General features: G+C 28.4%; 2 protein-coding genes across 2 annotated transcripts; one reads left to right on the top strand and one right to left on the bottom strand.

Annotated features, from left to right (window-relative positions):
- Positions 1 to 915: 915 nt before the first annotated feature.
- On the bottom strand, positions 916 to 4,942 carry LOC135929764 (uncharacterized). The gene is made up of 4 exons (XM_065466474.1): positions 4,784 to 4,942; positions 3,570 to 4,475; positions 1,073 to 1,165; positions 916 to 993 (listed from the first exon to the last, which is right to left on the bottom strand). Exons 1-4 carry the CDS (start codon positions 4,898 to 4,900, stop codon positions 916 to 918), a joined length of 1,194 nt encoding a protein of 397 aa, XP_065322546.1. The 5' UTR covers positions 4,901 to 4,942.
- Positions 4,943 to 9,271: 4,329 nt separating this feature from the next.
- LOC135929765 (mitochondrial import receptor subunit TOM40 homolog 1-like) lies at positions 9,272 to 13,169 on the top strand. The gene is made up of 5 exons (XM_065466475.1): positions 9,272 to 9,407; positions 9,452 to 9,609; positions 9,653 to 9,754; positions 9,800 to 10,118; positions 12,166 to 13,169. Exons 1-5 carry the CDS (start codon positions 9,272 to 9,274, stop codon positions 12,525 to 12,527), a joined length of 1,077 nt encoding a protein of 358 aa, XP_065322547.1. The 3' UTR covers positions 12,528 to 13,169.
- The last annotated feature ends 5,359 nt before the right edge of the window (positions 13,170 to 18,528 follow it).

An 18,528-nucleotide genomic window follows, 5' to 3' on the forward strand; every position in this document is an offset into this window, starting at 1 on the left:
TAATATAGGATGAATGGACCGCCTTAGAAAGAATACATTTAAACTTAAAAACAATTTATGATTTTACTGTTGCCATATCAGGAGAAACATAACCTACACTTAATCTGGTCATCCCCTTTTATATATCATTAATTGAGCACTTAAGTGTCTTTGATAATACGCTTATAAACGCAATTAATGCGCAACAAAAAATAGTATCATATTATAATTTAACAGATTTCCAAACAATCTGAAATTGGCACATATTTGAAAGAAGTGAGAATAACGTCAAATAAAAACCCACTAGAATGGTGGAAACTACATGGAGACCGTTTTCCCGTGTTATCTAAAATGGCGAGGGACATATTGTCGATACAGGGATCTTCAACCCAAGGGGAGCGACTCTTTTCTGTTGGAGCTCATATGGTTACAAAATACAGAATGTCGTTAAAGGAGGAAACTATCCGAAAAACTTTATGTTTGAAAAATTGGCTGTTGTCAGATTTATCTTCTACATTATAGATATGAATATTATATTGATTTTTCCACATTGTATATAAATATATTATACATGTATGCTTCTATTTTGTCTCACTAATAAAATTTGTTTGTCTTTATCCTTAGTTAAATTTTACAAAATAAATTTTATAATAGATCTTTTTTAATTCATGGTAAATAAAATTTTAGAATCGAATCGAATAATCATTTTATTATTCATACGAATACGAATAATAAATTATTCGATTTAAAAGAATACGAATAATTCTATTATTCGATTCGATTCGTATTTTTGTAGGTATAACTATTATGTTAGCCAAAATATATGTATATGGTTTAAAATTAACTCTTAAATTTACGATATTTATAAAACAAAATAATTATTTATTTTTGTGAGGTGGGGGGGGGGGGGGTAAATTTATATACGTGTCGCCTCATTTATTGAATCATTCTACCATTCGAAACAGATGTTTCCTTTTCGAAAAGCTCCACATTTTTCCTGTACTCGCTTTCCTCCTTTCCGCACATTTTGTTAAGATTTTCGGCCTTTTCGTAATTTTCACTCAACCAACCCTCCAATTTTTTATTGTAATACCTCAGGGCATCTATCCTTTGCCGCAAATCGTCGGCGTCGCAGGCAAGTATCATCTGGAGACTCTTTCGTTGACGCGTTTTTCGGCATTTCGATCTATAAGGTTTTTGTTGACATTTAGAACGACACTTTAAAATGCTATATGTATAATTATTTACCTACATCGGGCCAGATTTTTCAAACCCGGTCCGAACCCGAATTTTTTTTAAATCGGCCCGGCCCGAATTTATTTAAATGTAGAAAATGCATTTCTAAATAAAATCAAATATTTTTATTTTACATAAAAAATTTAACATAAAATTGATAAATTTAGATATATTTTTAAAAAAGATTCGAAGGCCCGACCTAACCCGGCACAAATTTTTTAAAGAAATATTAAGCCCCACGCAACCCGAAGCCGATATTTTTTAAAAAATAGGCCCGGCCTAAGCCTAAACCTAAACTGCAGATCTCTAAAGTATATATACAAATACGACTTAACACCTTAAATATAGACTTTCTACCTAAACGTCCTGGTAAGTTTTATGGATATACAGACTCAAAATATAGAAAACTACGTACCAGTCAATTGCAAAGATCCGAGTGAAATCTTACGACTAGACTTTTCTGATGATAACATTTTTTTTCCCCCCAGGAAAATAAAAAGTATTAAAAAATGAATTGTTAAATTTAAGAAATACGAGAGCCAGTTATGCATATTATACACCAAGATGATAGTATTTTTTACATTTTATAAAGGTTTTTAAAAAACGATACAATCCCGATCCCCTAAATATATATTTGGAGTATCTGAATCGTATCGTTTTTTTTAAAAAAAAATTAAATAAATTTTCACGAAAATTTTACGGTCTTTAATAAATTAACGAATTCGTATGACAGGTGCCAAAAGTCACTTAATAAAGCCAAATCTTGTTGTGCTTTTCTAATTGCAAAAAATAAAGAAATCAGATGACAGGTTGATAGAGAAGGTGAGGGGGGGGGGGTAGGAGGGTAAGGAAAATATTTATATTTATTCTTCATTATACTTAATCTAAGCTGTGCAAACGAGAGATAGACCATAAGGGCATACATTCGGCTAATTAATTTTATGGTCTAATATAAAATATCAAATTTTTGTCTTAAAATAATTTAGCATTGACCACCTCACCTGATTACTCTCACTGTAGACAGCGATCCCGCATTTTAATTTAAATGCATTGAAACTTATTTCTCAGTAGAACAAACAATTTACCACCATATTTTCCCACGTTTTTAAAAAGATTCCATTTTTAAAAGCAAAATATATTATGAAATCCTGGAGTTTTCCTACTACATAGAAGGGCAGAAAAGTTTGGAGACATCTATTAACGAAAATCAAGAGGCTCAATGTAATTAGTATTTTTGGCTAGAATCTTTATTTTTAAAAAAAAATTGGTCGTATTAAGGCCGACCAACAAAACTAGTCGCAATCTTAGTTCTCGCTTCCGAGATAATGATTAATCAATGATTGAAGAAAAGAAAAATTTACATTTACGAGCACTTAAAAATAAAGTCTATCTATTACTTCAAGAGCTATGTATAATATCTATGTATCGGTTTTGATTGGGGACTTTAAAAAGAAAAGAAAAGAAAAGAAAAGAAAAGAAAAGAAAAGAAAAGAAAAGAAAAGAAAAGAAAAGAAAAGAAAAGAAAAGAAAAGAAAAGAAAAGAAAAGAAAAGAAAAGAAAAGAAAAGAAAAGAAAAGAAAAGAAAAGAAAAGAAAAGAAAAGAAAAGAAAAGAAAAGAAAAGAAAAGAAAAGAAAAGAAAAGAAAAGAAAAGAAAAGAAAAGAAAAGAAAAGAAAAGAAAAGAAAAGAAAAGAAAAGAAAAGAAAAGAAAAGAAAAAGAAAAGAAAGATTTTAAAAAAATTGAAACCATTTACAAAATACGCATATAATTTTTTTTTTAAGGCTGTGTCCAAAGTATCAAAAAAATTTAATCGCGCAATTTGCGCAAATCTAGCGAGAAAAAAATATAAGCCATTTTTAATGGAAAATTAAAATTTTGGCCTAAATCATTTTTTGGTATTTATAGAAATTTGAAAAAATCATTTAGGTCAACATTTTAATTTTCCATTAAAAATGGCTTATATTTTTTTTTCGCTAGATTTGCCCAAATTGCGCGATTAAATTTTTTTGATACTTTGGACACAGCCTAAATAATAACTCATTTTGACTGCTTGCCGATCATTTTTCCTTTTTCAAAATTCTAATCAGCGTATTAATAATAGTAATTTTCAAATTACAAACAATATTACACATTTAATCATATTTGAATAATAATGTTATCACCTCCAAGTATATCAAAATCTACAATTTCAAGAAAATAATTGGTAATCCTTGCTTCTTTTTCCGAATATAAATTCAGAATGATAAAATTAAAATTTACGTGGAGCCTTTCCCTTTGACCTGATAAGTCAATATGACTTAAAAATTTTTGAAAGTTTTTTTTTTAAATCTAAATAAATATGAATGAAAACTGACTTGAGAAGGTGATTCTAGATTTTTCTGGCAGGCGTCATTGACCAATTTCGGTTGAGTTCGGTAGGTCTCGTAAGTGCTTGTAGGTGAAGAATGCCCTCCCTTCCCCAACGAGTCATTTTTCCAACCGGATAGCAATGTTTTTTCCAACCTTGCAAAAATGGAATTCGAGGAATCCTCCATCAAATCTTTAGACGAAGATGAGTCTTTCTTTTTTAAGATGATTTTTTTGAAAGATTCGATCTGCTTTGGGACAATTTTGCTCGATGAACATATGTTGTCTTTGTTGAAGCATTCCATCTTCTTAGGGAAGTCTGTACTCAAGGTCTCTTTCTTAGTCGATGCTTCCGGGGAGATGGGAAGATACATGTCACCATCTTGCAGCTGGTTTTGGATTGGTTCGTGGATCCCTTTTTCTTTACAAAATTCTGCTGTCGTTTGATTCGAATTACCGACCACGACACTTTTCTTGTCTCTCTCGTCTCGCGCGGAAATTATCAGGTTCCGCGAAGATGACATTCCGGAAGTACTGGATCCTTGACTTATTTCCTCCACCACGAGTCCGCTTTGGTTATTCGGATCTTTGACGTACTTTCGCAGTTTATCGATAGAACCCGTAGAAAATTTTTTCATCAAATTTTCGAAAAAGGTGCCATCGGACGACTTTCTTTTGCAAAGGGTATTTTCTTTCTCCTCCGGCTTCAATTCGAGAGCCTTAAAAGTGTCTTTGACCGAACCCTTGTATACTGCCTTTACATCCTCCGATTTTTTCCCATCAGGTGGCAGCTTCCTTATGTTAGGAATGACACGAGAATGACCAATGATTATACGATCATCTTTGCTTTTATCGCAATTAGAATTTTCTAGGGTAGAAAATTTGCTAAATGATTTCGAAAATACAACAGGTTCCTAATAATTTATTATTTTTTTTTATCTTGACCAAATTAATTTCACAGATAAAATTTAATGTTGAACCAAAATGACGTCAACAATAGCCTAGATTGACGTTTCGTATATTAAAATGACCATTAAAGGGGTGTACATACTTTGAAGTTAGCCATAATAAATTAGACGAAAAGGAAATTTAAACAAAAATATCTCTTAATGGTATTGACTATAGCTGACTTCCATAAATGTACGTACCCTTTTAGTAATATTAATGTCAATCGTGTTTCACTATTAAAAGTTTAAATGCTATAAAATTGTTTATAAATTACCTCGTTCAAACTAGAATCCGCCTTTCTGTCAATGCTAATGGAGTGAGATCTCGGACTCTTGGATCTCTGTTGTTTGGAGGTTTCATAGTACTCTATAGGGCTAGGAGTATGATTCATCTAATGAGAGAAAGCGTTAGGGAAAAAAAAGATAGAATTGAACAAAACTTATTACATTAACAGAAACATTAAAAAATAAATTTTATTAGTAGGAGAAATCAATGACGTTGCAAGCCAAAAATAATACGAGAAACGTATCAATTTGATATTTTGGAAAATGAGTAATACATTTTAAAATTTAAAAACAATCATCGAATCGAAATTATAATTATATATCGAATGAGAAATTGGGAATATCATTTATTCCATCAACTCAAACCCTAATAAAAGCCTAAAAATTGAGCTAAATTCCCGGTTTGTCGAGAAACATCATTTCGTTTCAGATTTCGCGCAGGGATGTGAGCCTCAACCCTGATTCAGGAATTATAAACTCTATTAAACGGAAATTTTGATAACAGGAAGTTAATCGAAAACCACTAGTAGAGGTCCGAACCGGTCCTTGGCTCGTGTTACCCCGGGTTTGAGAGTTGTCCGTAAATCGGTCTCCGTTTGGTCTGTGGTATCAAAATGCCCAGCCAAACCATTTTAAATTTCTGAACCCAGGTTCGGGTTCGCCTGGTTGCAAGAAGGTCTAGCTAGCTCTTCGTTCGATTCCTCTATCAGTAATTTTTTCCGTTCTTGATATCGATTATTATGTTGAAGTCGGGTTTTCGCATTTATCGGCTGCGACCGGGGAGATTTTGTCAGATAAAATAACTAGATTTTCCTTGGTTTTAAAAACCTGATCCTGAATGCCTTCAACTTTGCTTTGGACCGATCAGAACAGATTTCGGTTGACTTTCACCAATTTGAGAGCTCTTCAAAGTCCAGGGAAATAGCCCGAAAATATTAATTGGGCTTTTTTTCAGAATTTGCCTAGAGTCCCTATCTAGTGTTGTTGAACGACACTCAATAATTAACAAGAAAAATATTGCCTAAGCCTAGAGATATCGATAATATATGTCTGAACCTTTGTTCAAACTATGAGCAAAATCTTCAGGATTGAATAATATTTTTCTGGATAAAATATTGAATTAGCCATTTTTAAAAATCGGCTCCAAAGGAGCTGTTTAACAACACTAGTCTTATCTACTATATTAGTATAGATATTTTTTTAAAAGAGAAATTTGAAATTTATTGCCTCTGGTCATATAGGATTCCAATTATCTTATAGATTATTATTTCTTCTTTTTTTTGAAGATTAACCATGTTATACGTGTTACGCTGCATTTATAGTAAACGTTTGATCTTCTAGCGTTTCCTTATTTGACGCAATATTTTTCCAGCTGATTCAGTTATAAAAACTAATTTTAAGATAAAGCTAAAATAGAGATAATTATTTTAATATAATATTTAAGAAAAAAATCATATACCTTTTTTTTATAGAATTCGCTATTATTTCTATAATCGTAATCGCGTATTTTTTATCAACGCATCGTAACATATGTTTTTACGATTTTATTATAGCAATATCAACGCTGCGTTAAATAACACAACGCTTCGACTTAAACGTATATTCTATAAATGCGGAATTAGTTAGCGTCAATAAATTATTTTTTTAAATATTTAAATAACTTTTTGAAGAGCGTTTATTAAATTATTTTTTTTAAAAAAATTTGATTTTACCGGAAATGCATTTCATTCATATTAAGAATACCATACCCTAAGAAATTTCAGAAAATTTTGGCTCCAAATTTTGAGTCATTTACAATTTATACAAAGAATCTATAAAAGAAAATAAAAAACTAATATAAATTGTTTTAAATATTTATGGAAAAAATATTTATTTTTTTTGAAAAATCAGAGTAGGGTTGTTAAATATGCTGGAATAAGACTAAGAAATCAATTATGTTGTGATAGTTGATTAAGATGTTGATAAAGCATTTACATATTTAATCTGAGTATAGTCTAATTTAAAACTTTGTAATGCTTTGAAATTATGATTTTATATTAAATATGAATGTTATTATTGGGAAACTTTGCCGATTTATTATTATACATAGATGACCAGGAGATATTATGTAAAGTAGTTGCTAATTTTATTCACGAAACATTTTAATTTTTTGGGGGAAACTTTTAATTTGTTCGATTATTTTTAATTTTTTTGCATTTTTTTTTAAAAATATTTATGATTTTTTAAGTTGCTTTTGGAGATATGATTTGTAGATCATTTGGACCCCAAGCCCTAAAATTATTCAAAACAATAGGGCAAAGTTTATATTTAATAACAGGTGATCCATAAAAGGGCTTTTACTTACAATTTATATTATAGATCGAAATTTTCCTATCCAACTATATTTGTATATCAAATCTTCTTAATACTTCTTCTAGACTAACTACATGATCAAAATTTATCTCGCCAGAAATTATTATGCCATTTTAAAATACACTAACCATAGGAATTCTATTTAAAAGGTTTTGCATAAGTTGAAATATTATCGGAGCGCTAGTCAACCCAAAAGATATTCTTAAGTATCGATGATATACGACATGAGTCGAGATTATTAAAAGGTCCCTACATTCTGGACTAGCTCTGAATTGTTAAAATGCATTTCTTAAATTTATCGTCGAAAATATTTTACCACCACTTGCGTTCCTATTTGTTAGGTCGACGAAAGTTGGTAGTAAATCGTTATCTATCGTTAATTTTTTTTTTAGTGCTAAACGAAAATCTTTGCATATCCGCACTGCAATTTCTGTCAAATTCAGCTTTAACGGTTTGACGGGAAATGGAACTTTTTTTGTTGGTATAGCTATCGGTAATGCTTTCGGTTGTATGAGGATAACTGCTTGTTAGAGTTTTAATCTCCTAAAAAAAAATTTTAATATTTGTGAAAATTTAGATGAAGTAGTATTTAAAGTGGGAACATTCATATTTATATTATTTATCCGAAAATTTTCCGTAAGCTTTTTATCGAGATTTGTAAAATATATTTCTTTTATTTTAAGTTTTTAAAAAATTATTTAAAAATTTCACGTTATATCAATATCAAAAGTAAAAAATGAAGTTAAAAAAATATCTTATGGTCTTCAAAATGAATGTATCTATATTAAGTGCTAATATCACAACAAAAATAAATAGTTAAATTTATAGGCGTAGCGGGGGTAGGGGACAAGGGGAAATTCCCCCCCCCCTTCTAAATTTTTCACTTTTGTGAATATCATTTTAAGTTATTAAAAAATATCCCCATTAGTCCTCCCTCTACTCCCTGATCCCCAAAAATGTATGCATATATCTAAAACAATAATTTGAAAGAAAGAATGTAAAACTTGATATTTTTTTAAACTACAACTATTCAACATAATTTATGCATGGAAAAAGCATTTAAATATAAAAAAAGTAAAGCAAAAATGTTTTTAAAGAAATGTAATATAAGCCAAAGATAAGTCTTAAGACAAAAGTGAAATGTATTATAATTATAATAATTGATCCATAAATTACTAAATAATATAATATATAAAATATAATTTTTTATAAAGTGAGTAATTTAATTTATTTATTCTAATAAAAGTAAAATATAATTATAAAACTATTGATAAAATTAAATCGTAAATTAAATAAAAAAATTGAAGCACAATCAATACAAACAGTGGAATATTATATGCAGCCTTTAAGTTATATCAATATACAAGAAATATTTAAAAAATTTAGGTTATGTTTAATAAAAAAGAAATAATAAAAAATTCGATTCAATATAGATTACGTTAATATAAAAGAAATAACAAAAATATCAATTTAAATTAAGTTACATAAGTATAAAAGAAATAAAAAATAAAGAAAAGCTAATTTTTGTTTATGCAATATAAAAAAATAACAAAAAAAAATAAAAGTTAACATCATCAACTACCTTTAGAATAAAAGAAATATTTATTTAAAAGGTATGAATTTTAAATAAAATGATCACGATCCTTATTTTAAATAAAAATCAAAAATCTAGGAATATTGCCAAAATTTGGTTCTTTCTTTCTTTCTTTATTTATTTATTTATTTCTCCTTTAACTCCATCTTTTACCAACTTGGGTTTGAGACCTAAAATTAATACTCTATCATCCTTTAAAGGAGACTTATATTTTCAGTTGGTTTGCCTTAATTTTATATAATAATAATGAAGAGGAAAGTTTTTCCATTCCCCTAATTATATATCTTCCAATCACTATACTTTAAAAAATGAGAGATATTTGAGATCTCGTTCAATTTTTTATGCAAAAATTTCCAGCATTTATCAATTATATAATTAAGTAATATTATTATTTTTAATAATTTCAAGTAAACTTATATATATTATATTTATAGCTTAATAAAAAAAAATTACATTCATTTAAAAAATGGTTCATTTGTGAGCTTCATCTCGTTACATTTCAGACACCGGCTCAAATATAAAAATTAAAGGTATGGGTAACGTATTAGCAGCTACACAACCCTTTAACTCAAATTTAACTCCTTCTGGGGATGCTTTAGAAAAAAAATTCGAAGATATTACCTTATCTAACCCTGGACCATTTGAAGAAATTCATAGAAAATGCAAAGGTTGTTTTAATCTAATCTATTATATATAATATTTCTATTTAAAGATGTATATCCTATGACTTTTGAAGGGGCACGTTTAATGGTTAACAAGGGATTAAGTAATCATTTTCAGATCTCACACACCCTTTCAATTGGGAATATGAATTCAGGTTATCGGTTTGGGGCAACTTATGTTGGTAACAAGCAATATTCACCTATTGAGGTTTTATTTATTAATACAAATGAATATTCAATATTTGATATAGGCATTTCCAGTTTTTTTAGGAGACATGGATATTAATGGCAATTTAAATGCTCAAATTTTACATCAACCCTCATCTAATCTTCGATATAAATTTGTTTCTCAGGTAAATTAGCTATGTTTAATATATATATATTATAATTTTTTTAAGATTCAAAATAATAAAATGGTAGCAAATCAATTCACAGCAGATTATAAAGGTAAAAACTATACTGCATCCCTAACCCTAAGTCCAAATATGGCACAAAATATATTTGCCTCTCATAATATACTCTCTTCGATCACATCTGGCATAATAGTAGCTCAATATTTACAAAATGTCACACCAAGTATAGCTTTAGGTACAGAATTAATGTATCATAGAAACCCTGAATCTAATGGAGCAATGATGATATCTCCTTTTGGGGGAGCTATGGGTGCAGGCATGCCAACCCATAATGCAATCATGAGTGTTGGGGCTAGATATACAGGTATCTCAATTTTTAATAAAATTTCACATAAAGTAACATGATAATATGAAACCAAATATAAGAGTCATTCTTGTGATTATTGAACCAAGCCTGAAACATTAATAATATTGGCACATAAATCAGTCCTTTAAAAAAATCTATTAACCTGTTTGAATATTTTGTTTTTAAATTTGTCATTTGTGTATATTACTATTTGACAATACTTGCTACCATAGGTGGCATCTAGTAAAAAGCCAAACTCGACATTTTAGGCCCAGCATGGATATTAATTTTTTTTTTGTTTTCAAGCCTGATCTGGCCAACATTTAAAAAAAGATTTCGTTTTCAAGTCTCTGATCTTAAAAATTTTGGCCCAATTTACATTTTTTTATCATTTTGTAGCCCATATTAGAATTTACTAATTGTTTTGAAGGGATGAGAATTTCCAACTGATTAATTGTTATATTTTTAAAAATTAACCTGGCCAAAGTTGAAACCCCTCCTACCCCATCTGGATTTTACAAGTCATCATTTTTTTGGAGCTTGTCCTGTAGGTTTCTAGTAAGAAGTACATACAATGAAATTTGTCTCCTGATAGATTTGTTAGAAAAGAATCATTGCAATCCTTTTTTTAGGAAAATACTTATTTTAATTATTTTATTCTGTTAATATTTGAATTATATATATGTATTTGTGTTTATAATATAGGGGAAAATGTGCTTCTTTATCTTGTACCTAATTCTAATAAATTTATATGCCAAACAGTTCAAACCGTTTTTTTCTGAACTGAGTCAGAATTTGTTATGGTAGCAATCCCTATTTTTATTGAATCATAATATCATCATGAAATTTTCTTGTTTAAAGATTTAATATATTGGAGTCCGTAGTGCCAACTAGGGAGGGCAGCAGCCTCCTGAAACATAAGAGCCCCCTCAAAATTTAAAATTTTTTTTATACCATTAAAATTAAAAAAAAGGTATTTAAAAATATAATTTTGGTCCCCTGAAATTGTAAAGGCTTGTGACACCCTTGGTTGGATATAATTTAAAGTATCAATTAAACCCATGGCAGGTTAAATTAATTTTGCCTTGCCATTAATTTGAATCATCCATTTTTCTTTGACTTTAAAATCTTTAAATTTTTAGAATCATAAAATATGCCGGTAAACTTTGTGCCACATATGATCAAAGCCTTCAGGTTTGCTCAATATTCTTCTGGGTAAAATATTGAAGCCATTTATATTTAGAAGGGGCATAGGCAAGACTAACTTATTTAATATTTCTTCCATATTAATAGTTAATGCATCCTCCAACTGTAGTTGTGTATAATCATAAATAACATTTCATTTACCCAACTCTTTCAACAAAGTGACATTTTTTGTTAAGGTATTAAAAATTATAAGGTCAAGTTAAAATTAAATATTCTTTGTGGGAATTATTTGAAATGTGACATAAGTAATGTATTGGTAAAATTTCTATTTAAAGCAATACTTCTTAATTTCCAAAATTATTTTGAAAATGGTGTAGAAATAGTATTATGTTATTTTCAATTTTATAAATATAAATCACTTTTACCAGTACATGACTACCGCTGGAAAATTTAGTAAAATAGAATGAGTAAAATCGTAATTAAATTAATTATGATCTACATTAGATCTTAAAATAGATAGACCAAAAGATTTATTTGTCAATAGTCATGCCAGTTAATAATAACAGAAATATCGAAAAATACTTTGAATCAAAATATGACTTTAAAGATTCATTGTAAATGCTTTAATATTACGGTGGACAATAAACTAATAGTTTTTAAATATAATAGAAACCTAAAATCCTGAATATTGATCAATATCATTTGCCTTAATTATATTGGCAAATTTATGTTATGCAATGATAAAATTTATAGCACAAATATAATAGTTGAAAAAATTAAATAAACAGTTAGAAATCACGTATTTTATTTTCAATGTAGGCCAAATGGTGTAATTTAATTATTTGAACATTATTATTTCCAAGATTTAGACCAAAAAAATATACACCTCAAAAACCTTATAAATTTTTGTTTAACTTAGGTTCTAACTACGTAGCCAGTGGCTCTCTCGGTAGTGCTGGCATCAAGGCTACTTATTGGCAACTGATTTCCCCCATTTTTCAAGTTGGCGCTGAGGTGGAGACAAATCCAACATTTGGCGAGAGCTTAGCTACATTGGCCTACCAAGTTAATATTGGGTCTGTTGCTAGCCAGTACCCCAATCCTTCCCACAATATGAATTCTCAACCATCAACTTTCCGAGCCTACATAGATTCTAATGCTACACTAGGAGCTACCATCGAGAAAAGACTCACTCCACTTCCGTTAACCTTGAGTTTGAGTGGGTCACTAAATCACGCCAAAAATATGAGCAAATTTGGTATAGGAGTCATGCTGGGATGATCAATACAATTTAGAGATTTTTTTTAAATTATACAGATAGAATGTTTGCGTTATTAGCTCCTGTACAAGCCTGAATATCATTTTACAGTTACCCTTGTGCCTTTTTACAAAAATGTGTCTTTTTATTACTTTATTCTTGGTATCCTTATTTATTATGCTTATCTTAATTTCAGTTAAACTTAGATATACTTTTTCTTACGCAATACTCTAATAAGAAACAATTTTAAATCAAGCTGTGATAAAAAAAATTTATATAAGATGGTGTTTTTTGATAAATTGTTCATCTTCTTTCTAGCTAGTCCATAACTTTTTAAGTAAAATTTTTATCTTTGGAACCTTACAAACCATATTTTTTTTGGTCGGATTTTCTAGCCAAAAAATACTACCTTTTTATAAATTATAATTTCATCTTTAAAAAAAACAAACACCACGCCATTTTAATATTTCCTTACCAGCTCAAATCAAAATGAAGGAATCCCTTTTTTATTTTATAATTTCTATAGTAAAGGCTATCATTACAATATTATTTGAACAAATATTTTTATTGGTCCAAAACCGCGTTATTGATTGCGTACGATTTCATGTATCCATTTATGTTGAAAAATTTTTTATATATAAATTGTGATGATACAAAAATTTCGCGCGCAATTGAACCCGAATTATTAAAATTTTATAGGAATATATTATATATATAAATTACTTGAAACGTTTTTGATTCCTTATTTTCTTTAAAAAAAATTTTTTTTTTTAATGCTGTTATATAACATCGTTATCTTTTTCGAAAAAGATGGAGCCATTCGTTACCTTCTTTTAGAAGAAGCGGAAACGCGTTTCTTATTTTTTGAGTAAAGGTAACGCAAAACGCTACTCGTTATTTTAAATTTTATTAATAACCTAATTGTAAAAAAAAATGGATTTTAATGACGTTCAACGCTACGCATAATTACTTCGGTCCAGTGTCTTCATGAAAGAAGTAACATGTCTGTATATACCACACTATTTTCCAACTAAATTTTTCTCCCTTACCCCTTTAGAGATATATGGGGGGAAATCGCCCCCATCTCCTGGTCATAATGTCACTGGTCGGGCGAATCAAACGGCCTTACTCTTTTGGATAATATAAAATAACTGGTTGCGAGATATATTTTTTAAAACTAATTGCAAATTACCTTATGTCTAAAATGGGTGCCAGTTTTCCTCCAAAAATTTTTCCTACTACACTATACACTAAACAACAGTTCTACGAGTGCACTATATATTATATTTAATAAAAATAATTTTTTTTAAATTTGGAAAGATAATAAATTAGATACATTTAAATATTTTAAAAAATTACATGATTTAAATAGTAATTAGTTAATCTTATTTTTCGCAAAAATCTACTTCGAGCTCATTATTATTGGAGTTAGGGCTTAATTATTACAACAAAACCATCCAAATGAGTTGGTCCTTTATTTTCAAGCCGGCAAATCAACACTAATTTATAGGACCAGAAATTCTAAGGGTAAACGTTATTCTCGAATTTTATATATTTAATATAATCGCAGAAACTATTGGCCTTGAGATCTGCACTGCAATAGGCAGGTTTTAATCCAAACGCCCGCTCGTCTATTTTTAAAAAGTTAGCAGGCTCTGCTAGAATTTTTTAAATTAGCCTACCCATTTTACTAAAAATTTTGTTTAGCCCAGCAATGTTTACAAATTCTTCTGATGGCTGATTTAGCTCTTTATATTTTATAGTTTTTTAATTAAACTTAAAAAATATGCAATTATGAAATAAAAAATATGAAATTTTTACATATATTATTCATTCTGCTCAAAATTATTTAAAATTCATTCGCTCTTTGTTTTAAAAATAGTTTTTAACCCACCGGCCCAATGTCTAAAATCTTTTAGCAAGTCCGCCTGAAGAATGAGTGGGCCAAAAAACTGCCCAATGCGGATTTCTACTTTTGCCCACCTCCAATAAAAAAATATCAAGCCTTAAGATTCCACATATACATGGCCGAAATGTTTGGCTATCTTTTTATTAACCTCTATAAGCAATATTTTTATGTTTTGAATCTTGATTTAGGGTTTTTCAAGCACTTAAATCTAGTGTTGTTAACTAACTCAATATTTTAGCCAAATAATGTAATGCAAGACTGCAGATTTTCCTCATAGATGGCAAAAATGTTTAGACATTAGCGAAATCGCAAGGTTTAAATAATAATATTTTGGCTAAATCCACACGTTAACTACACAACTTTAATCAAAGTTTCGAGATCCATGATGTTAGCAACATTTGAAAACATAATTTAATTTGTATTGAACATAATTTTGATATGATTATTTTTAAAAATAATATTCGTAAAAATTTAAATATTTTAAAATCAAGCTAATAATCTGACCAAGTCCAGGAAATGACATGACCTATTTTTGATGATGCAACATTCTATTAAGAGAAACCATAGACCTATTCCAGGTTTTGAAATATATAAATGAGTTATACCACAAATAGATTTCAATTCTGATTAAAAGATTTATTATATCTCATGGCCTGGATATCCATGGTGATCTTCCCAGAATATTCTCACCTTGTCATAATCTCCCCTTGCCTTATATCTCTCTATCATAGGAAAGTTCCTAGTCCTAGCTCAGGCGCGTAACCAATGGGGGGGAAAGGTGGAAATTTCACCCCCCATAGCAAATTGACTGTTTTTCTAAATATTATTTTAAGATAATAAAAAATTTTACCCCGACCCCCGGACCCCCTCTCCCATTAAAATTTTTCAATATCAAGCAGAGTTTATCCTTACTGCTAGTTGCATTAATAAATTATTTTTCTATAGCTCACTACTATGTAGAAATTTACAAAAACCAAATTTCAATTTGGTTCAAGTTATTGATTTGGAGGAAAATGTGGACAGGAAGAATGAATGTAGTTGAATATTTCAAAATATTTATATAGACGTTGAATTAAATCTTATAAAATATCCAATTTCATTCCATTCTTAGATACTTTTTTATCGCAAATTAAAGTACGGTTTTTAGATAAAAAACAAGTCTTTGGTAATCTTCAAATTTTATTACCTAAAGACCCTTCTTCGTTTTCTGATGCCATTATTGGTATAATTAAATATTTAGCAAAATTTTATTCCTATGATGTTGATACTGAAATCAATTTAATCAGTGAATTCGAATTGTGGTATAAATATTTACTACGTTTATTATTTTACCTGAGCATGCTATTGATGCGCTCAATCGGTATAAAAGGCTTAATTTATTTTGAAGGTATTCTTGCATGTTTGCCTATTACAACATATACGAATGAAAGGACCTTTTTCAAATTTAGAAGGTTGAAAACTTATTTACAAAATACTACTTCTCGGCTAAATGGGTTAGCTATGTTAAATATCCACAGAGATTTATTTCCAACGACAAAGAAAATTCTTGATGAATTGGAAAAATTCCCACGAAAATTAAAAATCGCATTATAATTCTAGTATTTAATAAATTTTTTATATAATATTGTATTTAATAAGTTATAAAAACTTGTTCTTTAAAAAATTTTCTAGTCAATATTTTATACTCACTACAATTAGAATTTTCAATCAAAAAAATTTTATATTTATATTATATGAGAATTTAAGCTGAGGCTAGTTTTTAAAGCAAATTTTATAAAAAAAAAAATTGACACTAAACTTTATTTCAATTTTATACTTTTTAAAAAAAATTTATCTATAATATACCTAACTTAAAATAAAAATTGGGTTATAACTTTTATTTCTTCTTATATTCATAAGCGCGAATTAGTAATCAGGAGACCCAAAAGAAAGCGACTACTTACGTCAACGCATAGGAATTCAGATTATAAAATCTAATTTTACACGCCATAGGTTCATTCCCCGAGGAGCCGATTAATCTAGATTTTCTTCTTCTTCACTATGAAGTCCTTGTTTGTTAAATTTCTTGAATTTTCTAGAATTATGTTTTGGACATGATTTTATTTTTATACTATCATTTTGTCAGATTTAATTTGTCTTTATTAATAAATGTTAAATTTAAAAATTAAAAAAAATATTTCTTAAATAATTAATTTATAAAAGGAACCAAAATTCAAAAAAAAATTAAAAATATTAATATAATTATTATTGAATTATGAATAATTTAAAAGAATAGATCAAAGATATGACCCGGCCGAAGGTGAGGAAAAAGCTGGCCAAAGGGGGTTTGGAGGCAAATCCCCCCAAAAAATTTCCCCCCTATAGGAAAATCCTGGATACGCCACTGTCCTAGCTAATGCATATTTAATTCATTTTTTTCTATATAATATTGAAATTCATCAATTGTATTGATGTACTAAATTGTTATGTTAACATTTCTTAATTATATTATTCTTTCTATGTTGTCATTTTATTTAATGTATTTTGAAATTTTAATAAACAAACATTTCATTCATAACAGATGGGTGTAAATATCATTTTTATAACTTGCAATTTTATGTTGCTCACGTTAAGATGAATCGCCTGAAAATCCCATACAACAGTAGCTTTCTCATCTCCACTTAAATATACATTTATTTTAAATTAAATTTACAAACTTCAACAATAAGATAAATGCCACTGTTATATTTTATAACAAAAACGCATACATTTATAAACAAAGGTTAGATAAATACAATCAAAAAATTAATTTTATATACTAATAAATAAAAAATTAACTTGTTTTACTTTCTTATTAAATTACTTTATTATAACCGTCATTTTTATTATTGGGATTACATTAAAAAATAATTTTGTTGGTTGATTTAATTAAAATCAGCTCTCTAATTTACTATTACCTTTATAATTTGTAATATTTTATTTTAATAATTATTAATCTTAAGCAAATTGTAATAAAAGATATGCTTTATCTCAAATAGAGACGAAGTAGTTTATCTTCTATTTACCCTAACAGTACTAATACCGGTTGAATCTAAAAAATTTTATTGCTACAATCCAGAAAGTGATTGTATCTCAGCTAGCCTTTATAGCATGTAGAAGTGTTAAACGACTCAATATCAGCCGATTTTTAGAAATGACTAACAATATTTCGAGAATTCGTTAATAGATGTTCAAACCTTTGTGCCATAATGAACAAAATCTTAAGGTTTGCATAATCCTAATAAAATATTGAGTTAGCCGATTTTTAAAATTGGCTCAAAATGACCTGTTTAATAACACTAATAGTCAGGGGCGTCGCTAGCCTTTACAATCTCAGGGGGCTCAACTAAAAAAAAATTTAGGGTTCGGCCCGCTTGTCCGGGTTTTATATTAATATATTATACTTTTTATAAATTTGCTAACTCTGAATAATTTTTCTGAATTTCATATTTTATCATTTATTATATTATGCATACAAATAAATAATTTTAACAATATAAGACATTTCTAAAAATATTATTTTTTTATATAAAATCTATTTATTACAGTATAAAATTTATTTTCGATTGCTGATATAAATTTTACGTCTATAAAATTACAAGTGATAAAAAAGGTTAATTAATTCATACATATGCCTCAATTGATAATGTTTTATAAAAACTACATATTATAAAATTAGCAACTTACATTGACAAAAGGAGAAGAAACTAATATAACACTCTGTTACCATTTTTAGACAATGTTTTATAGAATGGACTAATAAGGAAATAAACGACCAATCCAAATCATAAAACTATATGGTGGTTAGAGCTTCCTCTAAAATGACATAATGGAAGCTAGATAAGTAATTGAGAAAAAAATTGTGAGATATTAAATTTCTAATAGATTATCTTCCATTTTTAATTATATATACAACTACACAGTTGACCATTATTGCTTATAAAATATGCAATCATATGCTCTCAGCAGCTGTAATAATAATCTGGTTAATAAGCGGTCATAGCCATGACACTCACTATATTAACTTATATCAGAATTTATTATGCAAGATAAATTGATAAAACAAAAACGCTAAAGATCTTTAGAAAAAATTATGC

Source organism: Gordionus sp. m RMFG-2023, chromosome 5 (genome assembly GCF_954871325.1).
Source record: "Gordionus sp. m RMFG-2023 chromosome 5, tfGorSpeb1-WG-v2, whole genome shotgun sequence".
Taxonomy (NCBI): domain Eukaryota; kingdom Metazoa; phylum Nematomorpha; class Gordioida; order Chordodea; family Parachordodidae; genus Gordionus; species Gordionus sp. m RMFG-2023.